Here is a 21842-nt window from a genome sequence, read left to right as displayed (position 1 = left end):
TAATCGCCAATGCTATTTATGTACAATAATGGAAACATACTTACCAGGTTACATGGAAAGCCTGTCGACATCCATGTTTATTACATGTCATGCAAGCACCAGTAGCTGCTTTGCTTTCTCTTCCTTGTTCATCACATATATAGCAAGTCTTAGGATAAAGGGACAAAAACAAAAATAAACAGACAGGGCTTTATATGAATCTGTACTTTATAGCTATCTTCAGAACAATAACATATTAACTATCTAATCTTCTTATTAAGAATGTCAAGTTCACAAAGGCACTGCTTTCATTAGCCTTTTCACTGTACTCCAAAAACCTGCCAGACAAAAGGCCTCTTAACTGGCACTGAGGTCAAGTCTTCCATATCTTACAAAACCAAACGTGAGCAAAGTTTAGGTTACATAAGTCTCCATATTAGCAATTAAGCCCCAATAATATAACATGCTGTAGTAGGATGGTAAATCAGAAATTCTTTAAACCAACCCCAGCAACTTTAACTGACATTTTGTTCACTTCCCATGTAAAAATAGGCTTTGACAGCTCAAAATCATGGATGGCCATGCGACAGAAAATTACACAAATATTATTTTTTTTTTTTGAATTTTCGAGACAGGGTTTCTCCATAGCTTTTTGGTTCCTGTCCTGGAACTAGCTCTTGTAGACCAGGCTGGCCTCGAACTCACAGAGATCCACCTGACTCTGCCTCCTGAGTGCTGGGATTAAAGGCGTGCGCCACCACTGCCCAGCCACAAATACTATTTTGTGATGAACAGTATACAGGTGAATAAAATCTCACAGCCAACTAGAAATTGGTTATAAAAAGAACAATGTCCAGCATTAGCCCATAAGGAACTTTAAGAAACAGAAGCCAGGAATGATATAATACATATCCATAATCCTAGCACTCAATAGGCCGGAGGTAAAAAGAACCACAATTTCAAAGCCAGTCTAGATTACATAGCAAGGTCCAGGCTATGAGTTTGATAATGAGGGGGGAAAAAAGTGCCAGGCAGTGGCAGCATACACCTTTAATCTCAGCATTTTAGGAGGCAGATAGATGAAGGTGAATCTCTGTGAGTTCAAGACCAGCCTGGTTTACAAAGAGAACTCTAGGATAGCCAGGGCTACACAGAGACCTATCTTGAAATACTGGGCGGGGGGAGGGGAGGGCTAAGTTTAACAGTTCTTAAGACACGTTTTTATTGTAACAGGGTTTAGAGTGTATGCACAAAGTCACTGTTAAACTAACAAGGAGAATTCTACACTGTATCAAAATGTTACAATACCTCATAAAAACATGGTAATGGACATTAAAAAGAACAGGAGCAATAGCTCAACTGGAAAAGTAGTTGTTGCCACCCAAGCATGAGAACCTCAGTTTAATCCTCAAAACCCAGGCAGTCAGCCTGACTGACTTACTCAGCAAGCTCGGGGTTGGTAAAAGACCCTGTCTAAAAACAAAGATGGATGGCATCATATCCGAATAACACCTAAGACTGACAACAACTGGCCTCCATAGACATGGACATACTTTGCTTTTGTTTTTTTCTGAGACACAGTTTCTCCATATAGCACTGGCTATACTGGAACTCACTCTATAGATCACGCTGGCCTCAAACTCAGAGATTCACTGGATTAAAGGCATGTGCCACCACACCAGGCTTCACGCATCTTTTTTAAAAGGTGTAACCACAGCTGCATAACAGACCAGGCATTTCAAAACTGTAGCAGAGAGAGGATGGAGTGGTAACTCAGCAGGTAAGAGACTGGCTGCTCTGCCAGCAGACCCAGGATCAGTACCCACAACATATGTCAGGTAGGCACTAGGCACACATGTGGTGCTCAGACATACATGTATCCAAAATATCCTTATACATAAAATAAACTTTTTTAAAAAAATTAACAGTAGCAATCCAATTGTGGTTCAAGATCATTCTGAATTACCCTGAGACCTTGTCTTCCCAAGCAGTAATGATGCACATCTTTAATCCCAGCACTCAGGAGGCAGAGACAGGTGGATCTCTGTGAGTTCAAGGCCAGCCTGGTCTACAGAGTGAGTTCCAGTACAGTGCCTAAAGCTACAGAGAAACCCTGTCTCAGGAGGGTGGGAAAAACTGAACTTGGGTTATTTAAAAAAAAAAAAAAGTCATGAGGTTGAGAAGGAGACAAAAGAGGGTCGGGAGAAGTTGGAGAAGGAAATGTGGGGGAAATACATAAAATCAAACCACTGACTATATGTGAAATTCTCATACATTGACTATATGTAAAACTATCCAATTATATGTGTGTGTGCGGGTGCATGCGTGCATGCGTGAATAAAAACTAGGTGTGGTGGCACACACCTTTAATCCCAGCACTCAAGAGGCAGAGGCAGGAGGATTACTGTGACTACCCAGGTCAGAGAGAAAGGACACATATTTTTCAGGTTGTGAAACTAATTTAGATGGATTGAAGATTGAAATCTAAGTGATTTGCTCTTCCTTTCACCCCTCTCCCTTTCTCTCCAAATACTTTATTCTTAAAACCAAGAGGTGGAAAAAGGGAAATCTCCACACTAGAAAGTCAGGGACAGTCCAGTGTCACAATCTGACTAGGGTTTGTTCCCCTGAAAGAAGCAGGCTAGGAGTGAGACATCAGAACAAGGGCAAAAATCAACCACAGAGGGGAAGTAGGCAGCAGTGGAGTGAAGCTGCTAAACCCTGAAGAGGAAGAAAAGAACTGCCATGCAGGGCAGGAAGAAGTGGGCCTGAATGAAGCTTTGATGCAATAAGGATCTGTTCATATAGGTAAAAAGAAATAAACAAATTACTAAAGATTAAGGAAGTCATTTATCTTTAGATTGAAACAAGCCATAAATATGACAAGAAATAATGATAATGAGCCTAGATCTTCTAGATTACATTTGGTAAAGTCGTTGAGTTTATGAACTACCAATATATATAGACACTGATACAGAACATATCAATATGTTCAAAGGTATATCCAAATACTGCATCAGAATTCAACCACTATGGACTCAGTTTTTAACATATATGATGTAGATATTAATACATGCAAATTTGCATTTAAGTGCTAATAAGCATGTCTCTATTTTCTAACTATAACAACTGAAAGAACCTAAGACCAAAAATGCCCTAAGAATAATAAGTATGTTTAATGTATACATTGGTCTCTAACTATCATTCTCATGTAAAAGAAAATCTAGTTCCTTAGAGTAAATTAATTCTAGTAGTACTAGACTACCCATGAATCGAGATGAACCACAATACAATGCTGTGGTGAAAAGAAAATGCTCACAGAACGAAAGAAACGAGTCGAGAGACTAAGGAGGCAGATTAAAGAGATACCATCAGTCAAGCTGCAACATAGCACGAACATCAAAATAAATGAAGATAACAGAGCAGGAACTATTTCAGAAACATACAGGACTATGGCTTGGGTGGCAAAGTGCTTACTTAATATAACAAGAACCTGAGTCTGATTCACCAGAGTCAAACAAACAAGGCATGGTAATACGTCCTGTTATTCCAACATTCGGGAAAGATGCAGAAGGATCAGACATTCAAGGTTATGGAGCTTAGTTAAGAACACTCGCTATTCTTGCAAAGGACCCAGGTTCAGTTCCCAGTGGCCACATCAACCAGCTAACCAGAATATCCAACACACTGTTCTGGCCTCCATGAGCACCAGCACATATATGGTGTACATACAAGCAGGCACATACACATAAATAATAGTAACTAATCAAATAACTATCTTTTTTTTTTTTTTTTTGGTTTTTCGAGACAGGGTTTCTCTGTGGTTTTGGAGCCTGTCCTGGAACTAGCTCTTGTAGACTAGGCTGGTCTCGAACTCACAGAGATCTGCCTGCCTCTGCCTCCCGAGTGCTGGGATTAAAGGCGTGCGCCACCACCGCCCGGCATAAATAACTATCTTTTTTTTTTTTTTTTTTAAATATTTATTTATTATTTATTGTGTATACAATATTCTGTGTGTATGCCTGCAGGCCAGAAGAGGGCACCAGACCCCAATACAGATGGTTGTGAGCCACCATGTGGTTGCTGGGAATTGAACTCAGGACCTTTGGAAGAGCAGGCAATGCTCTTAACCTCTGAGCCATCTCTCCAGCCCCCAAATAACTATCTTTTAATGAGGTTTGAACTCATACTTAGCTACATTTCAAATGAGACTAACCTACTATTCATTGACTCTCTGAAAACAAAATATGACAGCACCACATTTAAGTCCATACTATAACTGCACTTTTTGTTATATCAGAATGCAAACTAAAAATAAATAAATAAATAAATAAATAAATACAGAATTAGCCCTGAATCATAATAATAAGTTAAGAAGTAGTTGTGGGGGCCTGGAGAGATAGATAGCTTAGAGGTTACAAGCACTGGCTACTCTCTTCCAAAGGTCCTGAGTTCAATTCCCAGCAACCACGTGGTGTTTCAAAACCATCTATAATGAGATCTGGTGCCCTCTTTTGGCTTGCAGGCATACATACAGGCATAACACTGTATACATAATAATCTTAAATTAAAACAAAAAAGAAATAGTTATGGATGCCAAAATGAGTAAAAGGCAGAAGACATACAAAAGATGTTTACATACAAATTAATTTCCCACAAAGTGACTAATAATTATAAAGGGAATAAAATCAATCTACTAGTAGAAAAACTTAACAGGCATAACCTTAACTAATGATGAAAGTAAGATTATTCGGTATGAAAAAAACTGGAATCAGTGGAATCAGACGCAATAAAAGCATAAAATCATTTGTGTGGCATTCTTTTCAAAAATGCAACCACCAAACTGGATAAGTCCAGACAGAATGATATGCTACAAAATAAAAACTACAATATTCTAAAGTATCAAACTGACAAAAGTCAAGGAAAGATTAAGTTACTATTGAGATTAAAAGATAAACAAAACTTCTGTTATTTTTTGCATCAAACAATTTATGGGAAAAATGAGAAAACATGAATGAATCCTGATTTTGACAGTTATGTTACAGATGTATGAGTACCATCCTTCATTCTCTATTTTGTAGTGCTAGACACTGAACTCAGGACCTGGCATATAGTAGGAGATGTCTACCCCTGAGCTTTTCTAGCCCAAGTACGCCCATCCTTATAGGAATATATAGTATGGAATAACAGAGGAGGAACTCTATACTATTCCCACAGCTTATGTATAAACCTTTATTTCAAAATTTGTAAGGAAAATAGGTTTTTACATTAATTTTAAAGGTACTAAGCAATACAGGTTTGAGAGGCATGTCCGTGGTTAGGAGTGCCTGCAATGTAACCCATTAAGATCTGAATTCAGATCTTAGCATAAATGTAACAAGCAAGGTGAGGTACCACACACACATTTTAACCCCAGCACTACAGAGGAAAGAGAGAGGATTGTTGGGGCTTACTGTTACCAGCCTAGCCAAAAGAGGGGGGAAAAAAGAAAACACTTCAAGCTTCAAGATCAGTGAGAGACCCTGTCTCAGTCAACAATGTGGAAAACATGAGAACAGTCAATGCCTTCTTCTGACTCCCTGACACACACCTGCACACACACACACACATACAGCACATTTACATATACCACACAGCTGTAATCCAACCCTCTGGAAGTAGAAACAGGAAGATGACAAACTCAAGGTCTCTCTCTCTCTCTCTCTCTCTCTCTCTCTCTCTCTCTCACACACACACACACACACACACACACACATACACACACAAACACACACACACCTACCTTACTTTTAGACTTTTAGCAAGTCTGAAGCCTACTGGGATACAAGAGAGCCTGTCTCCACCAAACAAAACAAGCAAAACAAACCTCCAGAAAAAAAAACACAAAACACCTTGAAGAAAAAAATGTTGTAATAAAACAAGGTCAATTAATCAACCTGAAAAACCTCTGAAAAAAGAACTTAAATACAACAGCCACTTTTAATGTCAACACAGCCTCACTCAACATGGTAATTATTTAACAACTGGAAATTGCATTGCAGAGAAAAATGCCACACAATAATGAAACTTCCAGAACACTCAGACCCTTTCACATGGATCCCAACAGTATGAACCCAGACACCACAAGAGGCCCTTCTATGAGGAGCTGCTCCACAGCTAACTAAATCTATTCTGTACTATACAGACTAAGGAGCCAGAAAAATTATGACATTTATTGATACAATATCATTTATTGATGTAAAAATATACTCAAGATTATTAAATTTTAAAAGTGGAAGAAATAGTAAGTAATATGATCTAAATATTTTATAAGCACTTGTGAGATACACAAAAAAGTCAACAAAAGATTTGAATAAGATTTATTTTTTCCAAATGTTTTAAATAAATACCAATTACTTAATCTGAAGACTATTAAAGTATCTGAAATCTTAAAATTGACTATGACATTCTTCTACAGAAGCAACATGTACCTTCTTTTACACACACAGTAACACTGTCTACCGGCAGTGGACAGCAGAAAAGCCTTGAGAGTGTGGGTGTGGGTGTGAGTGTGGGTGTGGGTGTGAGTGTGGGTGTGAGTGTGGGTGTGGGTGTGAGTGTGGGTGTGAGTGTGGGTGTGGGTGTGGGTGTGAGTGTGGGTGAGTGTGGGTGTGAGTGTGGGTGTGGGTGTGAGTGTGGGTGTGAGTGTGGGTGTGAGTGTGGGTGTGAGTGTGGGTGTGAGTGTGGGTGTGGGTGTGAATGTGGGTGTGAGTGTGGGTGTGGGTGTGAGTGTGGGTGTGAATGTGGGTGTGAGTGTGGGTGTGGGTGTGAGTGTGGGTGTGAATGTGGGTGTGAATGTGGGTGTGAGTGTGGGTGTGAGTGTGAGTGTGGGTGTGGGTGTGAGTGTGGGTGTGGGTGTGAATGTGGGTGTGAGTGTGGGTGTGAATGTGGGTGTGAGTGTGGGTGTGGGTGTGAGTGTGGGTGTGGCGGGGGGCGGGGGATGCACTAAATTAGGAAGAGATAAAGCAAATGGTTAAGATCTCAAATATTACCCTAGACCCTGAACTCCTGGGCTCAACTCATCCTCCTGCCTCAATGTCCCAAATACTTGGGATTAATGACAGAAAACTAATGACTAATTCAAACCTTAACATTTGATAAGACAAGAGGTTGGTAAATTTTCAAGGACAAATGTGTACTGAGGACCGAAATGTCCTGAAAACATTAATAAACGCCTAGATTAGAATAAAAGATGACATGACGCAGGTTTATGACTTTTACACTCTTGTGAGCTTATTTTACTACTGTAGCCTAAGATGGTAACTATTTTTCTCCAAATCTTTATGAAGTTAAAGGGAGGTCTTTAGTTTTTTAAGGGGAAAAAAAACATAACAAACAAAAAATTAAAAATAAAAACTAAAACCCACCTCTTTTCTATCTCCTAGTTTCAAAACCAAAAATGCAAACAACATTCAGATGACATCACTGTACCTTATTATAACGATCATGTGGGACAGACTGTAAAACGATTGGCTCCATTGTAGAGACATTGGCAAATTGTACCTCTGGAATATAGAGGGCACAAACCACATGAGCCCAACCTAAAAATAAATACATACATAATGTCATTCTTCAAGTTTTATCAAAAATAAAATTACTATCTGTCTTAAAAGATCTCTTAAAATGACTATTTAAGCAAATTAATAACAAAACCGTAATAAAAAATCTAGCTGCTGCATTATTTATGTAATAATTGTCCCCGCTCACTGCGATGAAAAGGTTCCTAATCATGGCTGCATCTGTTATGCACTGAACGTAAACAAAGGGAGCACTTATGTATTCAGCTGCTGACACTGATACTTAAGGGCAGACTAAATTCAGATTAACACTACTTTCTGAAACCCACTTTCATTTGAAGAAAACAGGTATGATGATTCCCAGCACTCTGAACACTTTGAAACTACATCAAAAGGTGTTTCTACACTTCCAGGTCAGTCAATCTACACAGTGAGTTGAAGATCAGACTACTGCCAAGTTAAGACTATTTTAAAAAGCCAAAAGCAAACGCATAAATAACTATACAGTTAGTAAGTAGTGCCCCTGATTCATCTGTAAGCTCTAGGTTCCATTCTCATTTCTGCAATAAATAATTTATAGCTTTAAATAGCTTAAAGCTTCAAGTCTTGAAAGGTTGGATAGTTCAAAGGCAGAGAACTTGCCTTAGTCTGCACAAGGGTAAGTGTTGGTTCCATTCTCATCATCAAGGAAATAAACAAGAGGAAGGATTTTAATACTCTTAATTGTAATAACCTTAAATCTATCAGTATTAGTTTTTATATTTTGTCAATATTTTGAATGTTCAAAGGACGGGTGTAATTTTTCTATTTTAAATCTTTATCTGAAATGCTACCAGTTGATATTAAAGTTTCTTTTAATTATTTATCTGAGGCTAAAGAGACAATGTTATGGTTAAGAATTACTATAAAACTGAAAAAAAAAAAAGGTGAAATTCCAGGAAGGTGAGGTCACAAAGAGAAGTAGTAATACTGGAAGACTAGAAGCTAGGATTAAAAATCAGATATACTACAGAACTCGGAAAGATCACACCTAGGCTTTAATCATCTTAAACTCTAAACTTTGAACAAAGCAATCCAAAACAAGCACCATCTGCATCAAACAAATAAATATGCATCTTCTCTGAAGGAAAAGGCTAACATTTCATAATCAAGTCACAAATAATGACTGTAATTTGTTAATAAGCACTTCTAGAATAAAAAGCACTGAACATATTAAAGTAAGATAGCACAAATCCAGTGGAAACAAAATCAAATCTACAATTTGGAGTTATCAGAATATTAGTATGTTTATTATGGTCAAACACATATAAAGATTACAAGGTTGCTCATGAAAAAGGTGCCAAAAAAAAAAATCACCAAACAAAGCCAAAAGTACTATCAAACACCAAAGGAAGCATCATTTCCCTCAAAAAGGAAAAATTATTCCAAAAGGAAGCTTGAATTGGTGGTGGGGGAGGAAGAGAAGTGTAGATACTACCTATAAAAATAAGGGCTTATATTAAAAAAAAGAAAATATACCAGGCTGTAGTAGTGCACACCTTTAATCCCAGCACTTAGGAAGCAGAGGCAGGGGGATCTATGTGAGTTCAAGACCAGACTAGTCTATAAAGCAAGTTCCAGGACAGCTAGGACTGTTACACAGGAAAACCCTGTCTTGTAGAGGGCGGAGGGGGGCAGGGGGAGGGAGAGAGGAGATGAGAAGAAGCAGGCATGGTGTGGTGGTGCACATCTTTAATCCTAGCAGATGGAAGGCAAAGGCAGGCAGATCTCTGAGTTAAGGTCAGCCAGGGCTATACAATGAGATTGACCCCAAAACAAACAAAAAAGAAAAAACCAGGGGGGAGGGGAGGGGAGGGGAGGGGAGGGGAGGGAAGGGGAGGGGAGGGGAGGGAAAGGGAAGGGAAGGGAAGGCACAAAGGCTGGAGCCATGGTTCAAGTGGTTAAGAGTGTTTGCTGATCTTAGAGAGGGCCCTGGTTCAATTCCTAGAACTCACATGACAGGTCACAACTGTTAGCTCCTGGGATTAGATACCTTCTCCTGGCTCTGAAGGCACCAGGCATGCACACGGTTCACATTCATACTTGAAGCAAAACACACAGGCACATAAATATAAATAAATCTTTAAAAACAACAACAACACTGCCAGGTGAAGTGGCCCAAATATGAAAGATGGAGGTGTGAACAAGCCTACAAAAATGAAGGAAGGAAGGGTAAAAGAAACCAAAACTAATGAATTATTGCCTAAATGGTATGGAATAAATCGCCTAGATCAACACTGATAAAAACTAATCTACAAATGTAAGATTTGTTTCCCAAAACCTTAACCGTGTTTCAGAACAAAGCTTACAAACAGTTAAAGGGGTAAAGCATGGTGGAACATTCACAGTGATAATCCCAGCAATAAAGGGTTAAAGTAGAAAGAACAGTAGCCTAGGCCACAAGACTGTACATATATAAATATTTGTGTATGCACACATACACACAGAATGCAAAATATATAATTTATACCAAGAAAATATGGTAGAAAAGACAGGTACAAGGGTAGGTTCCGTACTAGAAACAATGACAATTACATAGGAATTGTTCAACTCTCTTACACAACTCTAGAAAACAGTGAAAGGTTTGTGGCAACCAAGTACCTACTCAATTAAGGAAAAGGCAATAGCTCTTTGACACCTTTCGTTCCCTTAGCATATGAATGCTTTAGGTTCAGGGGTCTTAAATAAACACAGCTAGAGCTGGGCGGTGGTGGCGCACGCCTTTAATCCCAGCACTCGGGAGGCAGAGGCAGGCGGATCTCTGTGAGTTCGAGACCAGCCTGGTCTACAAGAGCTAGTTCCAGGACAGGCTCCAAAACCACAGAGAAACCCTGTCTCGAAAAACCAAACAAAAATAAATAAATAAATAAATAAATAAATAAATAAATAAATAAATAAATAAACACAGCTAGAGTTTCCAGTGTAGACTCTGGCCTCAAAAGGCAAAAGAACCAGCGTAAAGTTTTATGTACAAAGAATTGTGTCTGTCACTGCTCCAGAGTGCTCCAGAGTGTCTGAAAGCAAACCAGGGACTGAGTCCTGCCTGTCCTTCTGCTCTCTCAGCGTTCATTCAGAAGAGAAAGTAGCCTTTTCAACAAAAGGCAACAACCCACTGATGCCTGGAAGAAAAGATTACAGTTGAAGCACACACTGAGTATCCAACAGAGTCCAGGAGGAAAAACTAGAGAAAGAGCTGCTGAGCTGAATTCACCTTCACCTTCCTAGCCCTGCGACCCTTTAATACAGATCCTCATGTCGTGGTAACCCCCAACCATAAAATTATTTTCATTGCTACTTCGTAACTGTAATTTTGCTGTTATAAATCATAATGTAACAACTTTTGGACTAAAGAGTTGCCAAAGAAGTTGTAACCCACAGCTTGAGAGAGCCACTGATCTAAAAAGAACTGAGATAGCCCTCAATTTTTACCTCTAGCTAGAATCTATGTATGGTAAAAACAGGAAGTAAGGGGATAAGGCAGAGTGGTAAACAGAATGAAACATCACAGAAAGAATACAACACAGACAGTGCTTCTTTTTTAGTTTTCCTTCTTTTTCTCACTAATCTGTACTAGATGTTCATCATCAAAACATTAACTGAAGAGTCTCCAGCAATTATATAACAAAAATAATCTACAAGTCTCTAAAATTAAAAGTTTTAGAACACTGTAAGCAATAAAAACTAAACTAAACCCCTAAAGGAAAGGTGGACCATTACTCCAGAGTTAACCCATTATAACATTCAATTATATCTAGTTTGTGGTTTTGCAATGTCTCTCTCTCTTGTTTTTTTTGTTTGTTTTTCAAGACAGGATTTCAAATCCTACCTAGCCCTGGCTGTCCTAGAACCCCCTCTGTAGACCAGGCTGGCCTCGAACTCAGAGACCCTCTTGCCTCTGTCTCCTGAGTGCTCGGATTAAAGGTGTGTGCGTGTGCGTGTGTGTGTGATGTCACCACCTGGCTTGGTTGTGCAAGGCTTTAGAGGATATACCTCAAAGCATGCTAAGCAAGCACCCTACAACTGAGTTATACAGCCCAATACAATAAATACATACATTCTAAAATAAGCTACAGAATTAGTAAGGAAAATATGGGGAGGCCCGGGGGGAGGGGGCTGTAGAGATAGTTCAGCAGGTAAAGTGCTTGCTGTGTAAACGTAAGACTTTGAATTCAGATCCCCAGAACCCACATAAAAAGCCAGGTATTCTGCTGGAAAGCAGACAGGAGAGAGAGTTGCTAGCTAGTCAGTATAGCCAATCAATGAGTTATAGAACCTTTAGGCTTCACAGGTACACACACAGGTACACATGTACACACAGTTGTGTGCATGCACAAAACCCCACAATTTTTTAAGTATGGCTTATTCACAGAAGAGTTTCTATCTTACACATGCCCAAGTTACATACTGAAGAAAGTTATTAAAAAGAACCAAACAAAAATCTTGAAGTTTTATAAAAATGAAAATAAAAATATTACAACAATGCCAACAGCAAACACAAGCAAATAGAAGGGGATAATGTGGGTTCCCCTCTGCATGCTGTGAATATGTATTATTGCCACTGGTTAATAAAGAAGCTGCTTTCAGCCAATGACTTAACAGAGTAAAGCCAGGCAGGAAATCTGAACAAGAGATGTAGCGAGAGAGTAGGCAGAGTCAGGGAGAGCCATGTAGCCATCACAGGAGACAGACGCCTGACATAGGTCACAACCACATGGCAATACACAGATTAATAGAAATGGGTAATTTAAGATATGAGTTATCCAGGAATATGCATAAGCTAATAGGACAAACAGTGTTTCAATTAATACAGTTACTGTGTGATTATTTTGGGTCTGGGTGGCAGGGAAATGAACAAGCAGTGTCAACAGGGGAAAAAGTAAAATTAAAGATAACTGATAATATCATTTGATGAACACTGAAGGAGAGGAGAAAAAACACAAAAGTGTAGGTAAAATACCTTTAAGACACAATACTGTGTACATGTATTAATAAAAGAATTTTCATGAGTAGAGGAGAAAGAACGATGGATGGGACTGTGTAGGGAAATAATGGTTCCAAATTTCTACAATTTCATAAAACATATGAATATATAATTCAAGAGTCTCAAAAACCTTCAACGAGTGCAGAAGGAGACATAATGATCAGTTACATGCCAAGGAAAAGCTATCATCGTTTTAAAGCACTGAGAAGCTATTCAACACAAAACAAGATGCTAAGTCAAAAATACACAGCCTACAATTTGTAATGGCTTGGCTTGTAAGTTTTGAACTCTACAATGAAACAAAACTCAAAAAATATTCAGTAGAGACAACTTCAAGTTTGGATATGGCAATTCTTCTAGGCTAGTAACATGTGGTACCATATTCTTCCAGTAAGCCAAAACCAATGTGACAAGTAAACAGCCAGAACTCTACACAACTGGGCTGACAAATGACAATGTTCAGAAGTTTAAGGCTACTAACTGTATTTTCAACTCAGAGTATAGTCAGGCATACTCTAACAACATTTTGATCAATGACAGACACTCCATATATACAACCATGTTCCCAAAAGATTACTAAGAAGGCAAATTATTCCAGTGCCTTCTAAAATTACACATTTATTACACATCCCTGTTAATATATAAACATTGTTAACATGTTTATAGTGATGTTAGGCTGAATAAACTTACTACACTAGCATTCAATACGCCATCCACATACATACAACTATGTGTATATACAATATTAAATAGTGGTAATAAGCAATTATGCTACTGGCTAATGTGTGTGCTCTGCTTTAAGTATTTTAATTCTTATGTCTTCTATTTGATTTTAAAAGCAAAATATGCCAACTATAAAGTCAGGTCCTTAAGGGAATATTCTAAAATGTACTGCTACTGTAAATTCTAATAGCTCTGCATGGTTTTTGGTGACAACGGTTTTTGGTTTTTTGCAGTACTAGAGATTAAATTCAGTTCCTCACACATGCTAGCACACACCATCACCATGCTACATACTCAGCCCATGAATAAGACTTCCCTGAAGACTTTTCAAGGAGATGATAGGTTAAGATAGGACAGTGGTTCTGATATGCCTGATCTTATGCAGAACAAGGACAATAATAAGAGCTGTTTCTGCCTAATTTTCTAACAAAACTTAAAAGATTTTTTTTAAAGAAGATCATATAGGCTGGATTCGTGATAGCACACATCTTCAATCCCAGCACTTGGAAGGAAGAGGCAAGAGGATCTCTCCAAGTTTGAGGCAGGCCTGGCATATATACAGAGTTCAAGGTCAACTAAAGGATACATAGTAAAATCCTTTTTTTTTTTTTTGAATAAACAAGTATTTTTTGGTGAACATAACAATGTCATTTATAGGAAATATTTTATATACTTCTATGACATTTTAAGATTATGTTATTACAAGAGTCAATAAATGAAAACAATGAAAAATTATAATGTAAAAATGCTACAGTAGCTGGATATGGTGGTGCAGGATTTTAATCCCAGCACTCAGAGGCGAAGCAGGTGGATCTCTGTGAGTTCCAGGTCAACCTGGTCTACAGAGTAAGTTCCAAGACAAGCTATAAAACAGGGAAACCCTGTCTCAAAAGAGGGGGGAGGAGGGGGCAGACAATGGTAGTAAATGATAATCCCAGCTCCCAGAGCTCAGGAGGCAGAGAAGTTCAATGATAGCTGGTCTACAGAGTAAGTTCTAGGGTAGCCAGGACAACATTAAGAAACAAAAAACACCCCATCTCAAAAACCAAGAAAGAATACCTTGCCGTCCTACATCATCATATTCTCTTGCCACTGGACAGCTTCAATGTGCACAAACTCATGCCTACACAGTACCCTTTATCAGGCAGGTTATTTATTATACCCTTTTAGTATTTGGATTGATAACTTACCACTATGTTATGCCTGTGTTATTCAGCATTATAGAAATATGTATATTTGTAACCTTGAGGCAAAAAGCTATATCATATAACTTAGATATATAGTAAGTTATATGTCTAGGTTTATGTAAATACACTCTGATGTTCACTAAGTAAGAAAGCACCTATGACACATTTCTCAGAACTTAAGCAGTATATGACCATATCTAAAAAGTTAAAAAAATCAAATTTTGCCAATAAAGTTTTAAAACTAAAGAAATAAATTGCCAAATTTACAAACAAAACCAACCAACAAAATAGAACATTTTAAATTCTTTAATCACTAAAAGCAATTACGCAAATTTATAACCTTGAGAAAACTCAGGATATATTTCTCAGCTATTTCTACCAAAAATTCCCAGATTATAAAATTCCAATTTTACTGAAATACCTCCAGAGAGTATTCCCATTGTGTTATAAAACCATTATAACATTACTGCCAAACCTGTAAAATAAGAAACCCCGCTTAACCCACTTATGAAAAGACACTTACATTTTTTATTTTTTTTATTCTCCAAAACCATTATCTTTAACAAAATATTAACCAAATAAATCTCATATTATTTACTTTAAGAAAATAGGCTGATTTTACTTTCAAAATCAAACCAGTGTAATTCCTATCAAAAGAAAGGAGAACAAGTATATGACCATCTCAACAGAAAAAAAAAGAAAACCTATCTTTATACTTATGTATCAGTCACTTAATTTTCATAGTTTAACAAGCACACATCTACATAGTTAAGAATGGTACTGATATATAAAGGAAGAAGTACTTTAATCCAGGCATGTAGAACATTCCTATAATCCTAGAACTCATGAGGCAGAGGTAGGGGAACTGCCACACATCTAGGCCAGGCTGAGCTACACAGAAAGCGCCAAGTCCTAAACAGAAAACGCCAAGTCCTAAACTATACACAAGGAAATAAAGAACAAGAGAGGACAAGAAAAAGAAGACAGGGAAAAGAAAAACCAGACAAATTTCTCAGGGAAAGATAACTCAAAGTAAAGATGCAAAATAAATACAGGGTAATTGTCATCCAAAATGCTTGGAACTGGAAGATAAGGGAGATTTAGCTTTCTGAATATTTGCATTGATTTTTTTACCAGCTAAGTATTACTAATCCAAAAATCCAAAATCTGAAACCAATGTTCAAAAGATGTTAGATTTTAACAGTACTTCAGATTCTGAATCTTCAGAAGAGAAAATGCTCAGAATCCGCATGAAAGAACTCCTTGCCTTATGTAGTTGGTACCCAGCACTTAGGAATAATACACTAGTAAGAATACTCGGTGAGAATGGTTGGTCCTGTAACCCCAGAACCTAGGTGAGACGTAGTAGTGAGGCCATCTTAAAAAGTAACAACAAAAACCAAACCATGTGTGGTGGCACACACCTTCAATCTCAACACTCGGGAGGGAAAGACAGGCAGATCTCTGAGTTCAGAGCCAGCCTGGTCTACATAAAGAGTTCCAGGACAGCAGAGAATATAGTAAACCCTGTCTCAAAAGATAAAATAAATCAATATTTCAAGTAGAAGAATGTAGATGATTCTACATAAAACAGCCAATACATAATGAAGACAAACTGTAAGAATAGAGAAAATGAGTTCAACTACACATAACTGTGCCCATTTACAATCCCAGAACATGGAACAATGAAGCAAGAAGATAGGGAACTCAGGTTAACCTAGATCACATAGTGAGACCTTGTCTCCAATTAATTAATTACATCATCATTAATATTTTAGTAACAATATTTAGTTTGATAAAAGAGTATGAATTACCAAATTTTTAAGTACTATACCATATCAATTTTTAATATTTTTTGAAAGACTGTACTTACCCCCATTATCTGTTCTTTTTAAAGCTCCATCTTTATGGGGACACAGCTCACATCTCTATTTAAAGAAAATTAAAAATAAAAAAAAAGGAAAAGGCAATGAAGCTTTTTGTCAGATCACCAAAACCATCTTTCCTATAACTTCAAAACTAACAGAGTAACATCTCTATTCATTGCCACCAAGAAAATTCCAGAACACTTCTCACAAAATAACTATTTGCTGAAAATACCTTGTTTTCTAAAGATTCATTTTTTATGTTATGTTTGTGTGCTCTGCAAATATGTATGCAAGCATGCATGTTGCCTATATGCAGGTATCCACGGAGGCCAGAAGAGGGTACCAGATTCCCTGATATTAAAACTATAGAAGATTGTGACCTATCATGTGGTTACTGGAAACTTAATCCAGGTACTCTACAAAAGGAGCAAATGCTTTTAGGGACTGCCAAGCCATCTCTCCGTCCCCCAAAATAATTATGATTTTCCTTATAATACAAGATTAACAACTTCGAAAGTATACTTTGATACTCTGGCCCCATAACTGGGCAGTGATAGCACATGATTTTAATCCCAGCAACCGGGAGGCAGAGGCAGGAGGATCTCAACTGAGTTTGAGGCCAGGGTGAGTTCTAGTACAGCCAGAACCACTGCACAGAGAAGTCCTGTCTTAAAAAAACCCAAAAGAGGGAAAATCTGCCCACCTCCATTTTTCAGTTTTACATGCCTGTCATCCCAACAACTGGGAAATCTAGACAACAGTACTGCCATGAACTGAAGCCATCCTGGGCTAGAAAGAGTTCCAGAACAGCATTGACTATATAATGAGATAGTTTCCCAAAACAAGCAAGCAGAATCCTGAATTTTATATTAATAAAAACAAAGGCGGATGTGGTAGCACATATTGAGAGTACCAGGATACTTGGGATGTTGCAGCATGAAGGTAAGTCCAGGAGTTTGAGACCACCCCAGAAAACAAGACCTCCTTTGAGGAAAAAAAGAAAAAAAAAAAAAAAAACTCGGTATGGTAAGACAAACCAGTTATCGCAGCACTCAGGAGGCTGAAACAGGACTACAATGTTCAAGGCTACAGTGAGAAAACATTTAAGAACAAAACAAACGAAAAGAAACAAGGCTGTGATATTTACCTAGGTCACTTTGGTTTCTAATACAGGGAAGAATCAGCTTGAGGACTCTGGAGAGATGGCTCAGCAGTGCAGGGCACTGGCTGCTCTTCCAGAGAATCCAAGCTAGGTCTGGCACCCACATCAGGTGACTCACAAAGGTTTCTTCCGCTGCAGGGGATCTAACATTCTCTTCTGGCCTCTTCATGTACAAACATGCACACTCACACACAAATGGTATACACACAGATACACAATAAATAAAAATAAATCTTAAAATACATTTAAAAAAAAAAAAGGACCCAGTTTGCCTAGCATAGTGATGCACACTTCGGAGGCAGAAGCAAACTGACTTCTTTTTTGTTTGTTTTTTTTTTTTTTTTTGGTTTGGCGAGATGGTGGGTTTGAACTCGCTCTGTAGGCCCAACAGGCCTTGATCTCCTACTATCTCTGCCTCCTGAGTGCTGGGATTAAAGGCGTGAACCACGAATGCTTGACTGCTTTCTTGAGTTCAAGGCAAGCTAGTACTAACTACCTAGTGAGACCCTATCTAGGCTGACAACAAAGTTTTTTTTAAAGGTGACAGACTGTACTCGGCCAGGTGTGGTAGACTTCAACTGTAACACCAGCACTTAAGGAGGCAAGAGAAATTCAGATTATCATCAGCTACATACTAAATCTGAGGCTGGCCTGGGATACATAAAGGCCTATCTCAAAAATTATCAAGAAAAAATAAAGGAAAGTAATTACAATCAACTGAACTATATCATACATTTTAAATACCTACAACAAATAAATTTAGACTTCTGAAAGTGGTAAGCTTGTGAGAGGACAAATCCATAATAAAGATGACAACTGTTAAGTTCTGGAGAATACAAGGAACCGCTACCTGAATGAAATGCACAGCAGAAAAGAAAGCATCTAGAATCCACGCTAAGTGAAAACCTGGAAAGAATGGAGAACACATCATTGTGTTCACCCTGAAGACAAGACATAGTCAACCCTTCAGGTTCCTGTAGTTATAATACCTAAGAACCACAACGGAAGGTTCAGAGCAACTTTGGTGTCCAGAAAGTAGATCTGAATCCCAAACAGGGAAAAAATGAAGAGAAAGAACCTACTTTTACAGTTATAAAACCAACCCAAATCTTTTGTTGACTTTACATCACACATACACAGGGCAAGCCATTAGCGCAGCTAAGGAAAGAAGAAGAGACAGACAACAAATGATATAAGCTCAGATCCCCAAAACCTATGCACAGCTCAACAAAGTAAAGAGTATGGGTAACCTCCAGTGCTCTACAGCTAGATGGGAGAGGGAAAGCAGTTTACTGGCTGGCAAGTCTGGTGTACAGTTTGAAACAAGAGACCCTGCAACAAACAACAAGATGAATAGTGAGGACTTACACCACATTCAAGCTTGTCCTCAACTTCTATACATGCATCATGGTATGCATGGTATGCATGGTATGCATGGTATGCATGGTATGCCTGAACTTCGACACACAAATACACATACATACACACAAAAAGATATTAAAGTATCAATTTTATTTTTTTTAAGACAGAGTCTTGTACAAATTCCTATGTGGAATATCTTAAAATTCTGATCCTTCTGTCTCTACCTTCTAGTGCTAGAATTGTAGGCATGCTTGATGAGGTGCTAGGTAACAACTAGATAAAGATTCTACTCAACTAAAACTATCAGTCCCTTCAAAGGAATACAACAGAGCATGGACTTTTCAACAAAATATGATGTTTGTGAGATGATCTATATTACTTGACCTGTAAAGAACCAGAAAAGGTTAACCATTATCAAAACAAAAGGAAGTCAACAAATGTCAACTCCAAGATTACCCAGACTTTGGAGATAGCAGAAGAGTTTTAAAATATATATATATGAAGCAGGCAGATCTCAAAATCTCTGTGCATCTGAGGCCAACCTGCTCTCCATGTCGAGTTCCAGGCCACATGAGGATATATAATGAGACTCTAAATTAAATAAATAAGATACATATGAAATAGAATGAAAATGTATCTGAAATAAATGAAATGGAAACTATCAATAAAGGAAAAGAAGCTATAAATAACTGAATGGGGCTAGAGGTGTACCTTAATGGTAGAAAGAATACCTACCTTTCATAAGGCTCAGAGAAAGAAAAAACCAACAATAAAGCCTGGCCTGGTAGTACAGAGGAGGAATGAGTCAAGTTCAAGCCGGCCACAACTGTAGGGATTTAAAGGCCAGCCTCTGCTATAGAGATCCTGTCTCAAAACTTAAAACAAAGCTAGGTATGTAATTTAGTTGTAGAAAACCTGCCTAGTGTGTGTAAAACTCTGGGTTTCACTGTTCAGCACTGTAAAAACCAGCACTGCAGAATACCAAAAGGAGGAAGACAAGAACTACAACATGACAAAAAAAAAAACCACCGAATGGCAATGGTGGCGCACACTTTTAATCCCAGCACTCAGGAGGCAGAGGCAGGAGGTTCTCAGTGAGTTCAAATTCAGCCTGATTTACAAAGCGAGTTCCAGGACAACCAAGGCTAAACAGTGAAGTGTGTATGTGTTGAGGAGGGGTGGGGCAAGGGCAGGGTTTATGGATGCTCAGAGAACTCAATAACAAAAAAGGAGGCTCAAGTGCCAGGCTGAAAAGGCAAAGACAAATGGACAAATGGTCACCAATTCAAGGCCAGCCTACTTTACAAAACACACTCTATGCCAGCAAGAAACAAAAGCCTGTCTCAACAGTAAAACAGAAAAGAGAGAAAGATCTAAAATATAAATGTGGCAAAGTACTGAAAGAAAAGAAAAATGTAATAGTTTTTCACTGTCAACACAGAATTATATATTTATATATCCAATTGATATGGGAAGAAATATAATGGCCAATCACCCAGGAGACTCAGCACATTTATGGGAGTATCTATCAGGTAAGCAGGTAAGGATTTTCTTTTTTTTTTTTTTGGTTTTTCGAGACAGGGTTTCTCTGTGGCTGTGGAGCCTGTCCTGGAACTAGCTCTGTAGACCAGGCTGGTCTCGAACTCACAGAGATCCGCCTGCCTCTGCCTCCCGAGTGCTGGGATTAAAGGCGTGCGCCACCATCGCCTGGCCAGGTAAGGATTTTCAAAGGAGCCACACTACTGGGCTACTGGAGGCCTGGATAAAATAGTATAGGTATATATATATATATATATATGAGTTAGTTAGCCAATAATCCTGACCCTTCCCCTTCTGTCAGATTTTTTTTTTCTTTTCTTTCATCTTTCAAGTAGGATTTCTCTGTGTAACAGCCCTTGCTGTCCTGGAACTCACTTTGTAGAGCAGACTGGCCAGGAACTCACTGAAATCCACCTGCCTCGGCCTCCTGAGTGCTGGAATTAAAAGCATACACCACAATCACCCGACTTTCTGCCAGACAGTTTGTGTCAGAAACAACTAACATTAAAATAGCAAGAAGAATTCATCATCAAAAAACATACTTTGTAAAAATGAGTGGGAAAGGCTAGCAAGAAGATGCCTTAGGAAGCCCGGTGAGCTGAGTTCTATCTCCAGAAACCATGTAAACATGAAAAACCAGAACTCCACAAACTTGTCCTCTGATTTCCACATGCTTGTTATGGAAGCACCAAAACATGTGTGCAAGACACAATTACAAACATACAAACAGCCAGGCGATAGTGGTGCATGCCTTTATAATTCCAGCACTCAGAGGCAGAGGCAGTTCAATCTGACTTTGAGGCCAGCCTGGTCTACAGAGCAAGTTCCAAGACAACCAGAGATATACAGAGAAATCATCTCAAAAAACCAAAAACAAGCAAACAAACAAAAATACAAATAACAATGACAACAATAATATTAAACCAACTGGGCCCACAAATTTACTCAGCAGTAAAGGTACTTCTTGTTCAGTTGGAACCTCTAGCTCACCCCTGCATGATCTAGAAAGCCCCATCCATTTCTGTCTCTCTCCCTCTCCAAGAATCTCCAAAAAAGAAAAGGTGCAAAAAGCCCAGTTCTGAATTCTTGGCAACTGTTGCAACTTCTTTCCCTGTGGCCACCAGCAACCCAAGCCCCCTCGTAAATATTCCAGCTTTTGATCATACTTGGGCACAAACCCACCTTGTGACAGACACATCAACAACCCTCACCTACAAACTATATGATCTCCCTGCTTTAGTTTGGGCATGCAGCCTCTCTAATCTAGATCTCTGGGAATGGAGAACCTACTTGTTCAGTTCAGCTTACTGATCTGGCTTACCGTGGCTGGAGAAACCTAGTATCAGGTTACAGAAAACCTATTACCTGTCACCAAATCTGATAACCTGGATCAACCAAACCATGGGACCCACACTATTAAGAAAATTGACTCCCACAAGTTGTACC

The 21842-nt window shown here is 38.5% G+C and overlaps 1 protein-coding gene across 11 annotated transcripts in view; it reads right to left on the bottom strand.

The window, feature by feature from the left end:
• Mllt10 (MLLT10 histone lysine methyltransferase DOT1L cofactor) overlaps positions 1-21842 on the bottom strand; it is a 154827-nt gene that overhangs the window by 105445 nt on the left and 27540 nt on the right. For 9 of the 11 annotated variants that reach the window (XM_041630615.1, XM_041630614.1, XM_041630613.1 and 6 more), the window contains 3 exons: positions 16339-16393; positions 7450-7559; positions 45-148 (listed from right to left, as the gene is read on the bottom strand). In XM_041630615.1, coding sequence (XP_041486549.1) covers positions 45-148; positions 7450-7559; positions 16339-16393 — 269 coding nt within the window. The remainder of the gene's footprint in view (positions 1-44; positions 149-7449; positions 7560-16338; positions 16394-21842) is intronic. The other 2 variants (XM_041630623.1, XM_041630624.1) reach the window with 2 other exon arrangements.

The sequence above is a fragment of the Microtus oregoni genome, unplaced genomic scaffold (assembly GCF_018167655.1).
Source record: "Microtus oregoni isolate MIOR12 unplaced genomic scaffold, Mior012 000035F_ref0000213, whole genome shotgun sequence".
Lineage (NCBI taxonomy): Eukaryota > Metazoa > Chordata > Mammalia > Rodentia > Cricetidae > Microtus > Microtus oregoni.
Note: the sequence above shows the minus strand (reverse complement) of the source record. Positions and strands in the feature narration are given on the sequence as shown.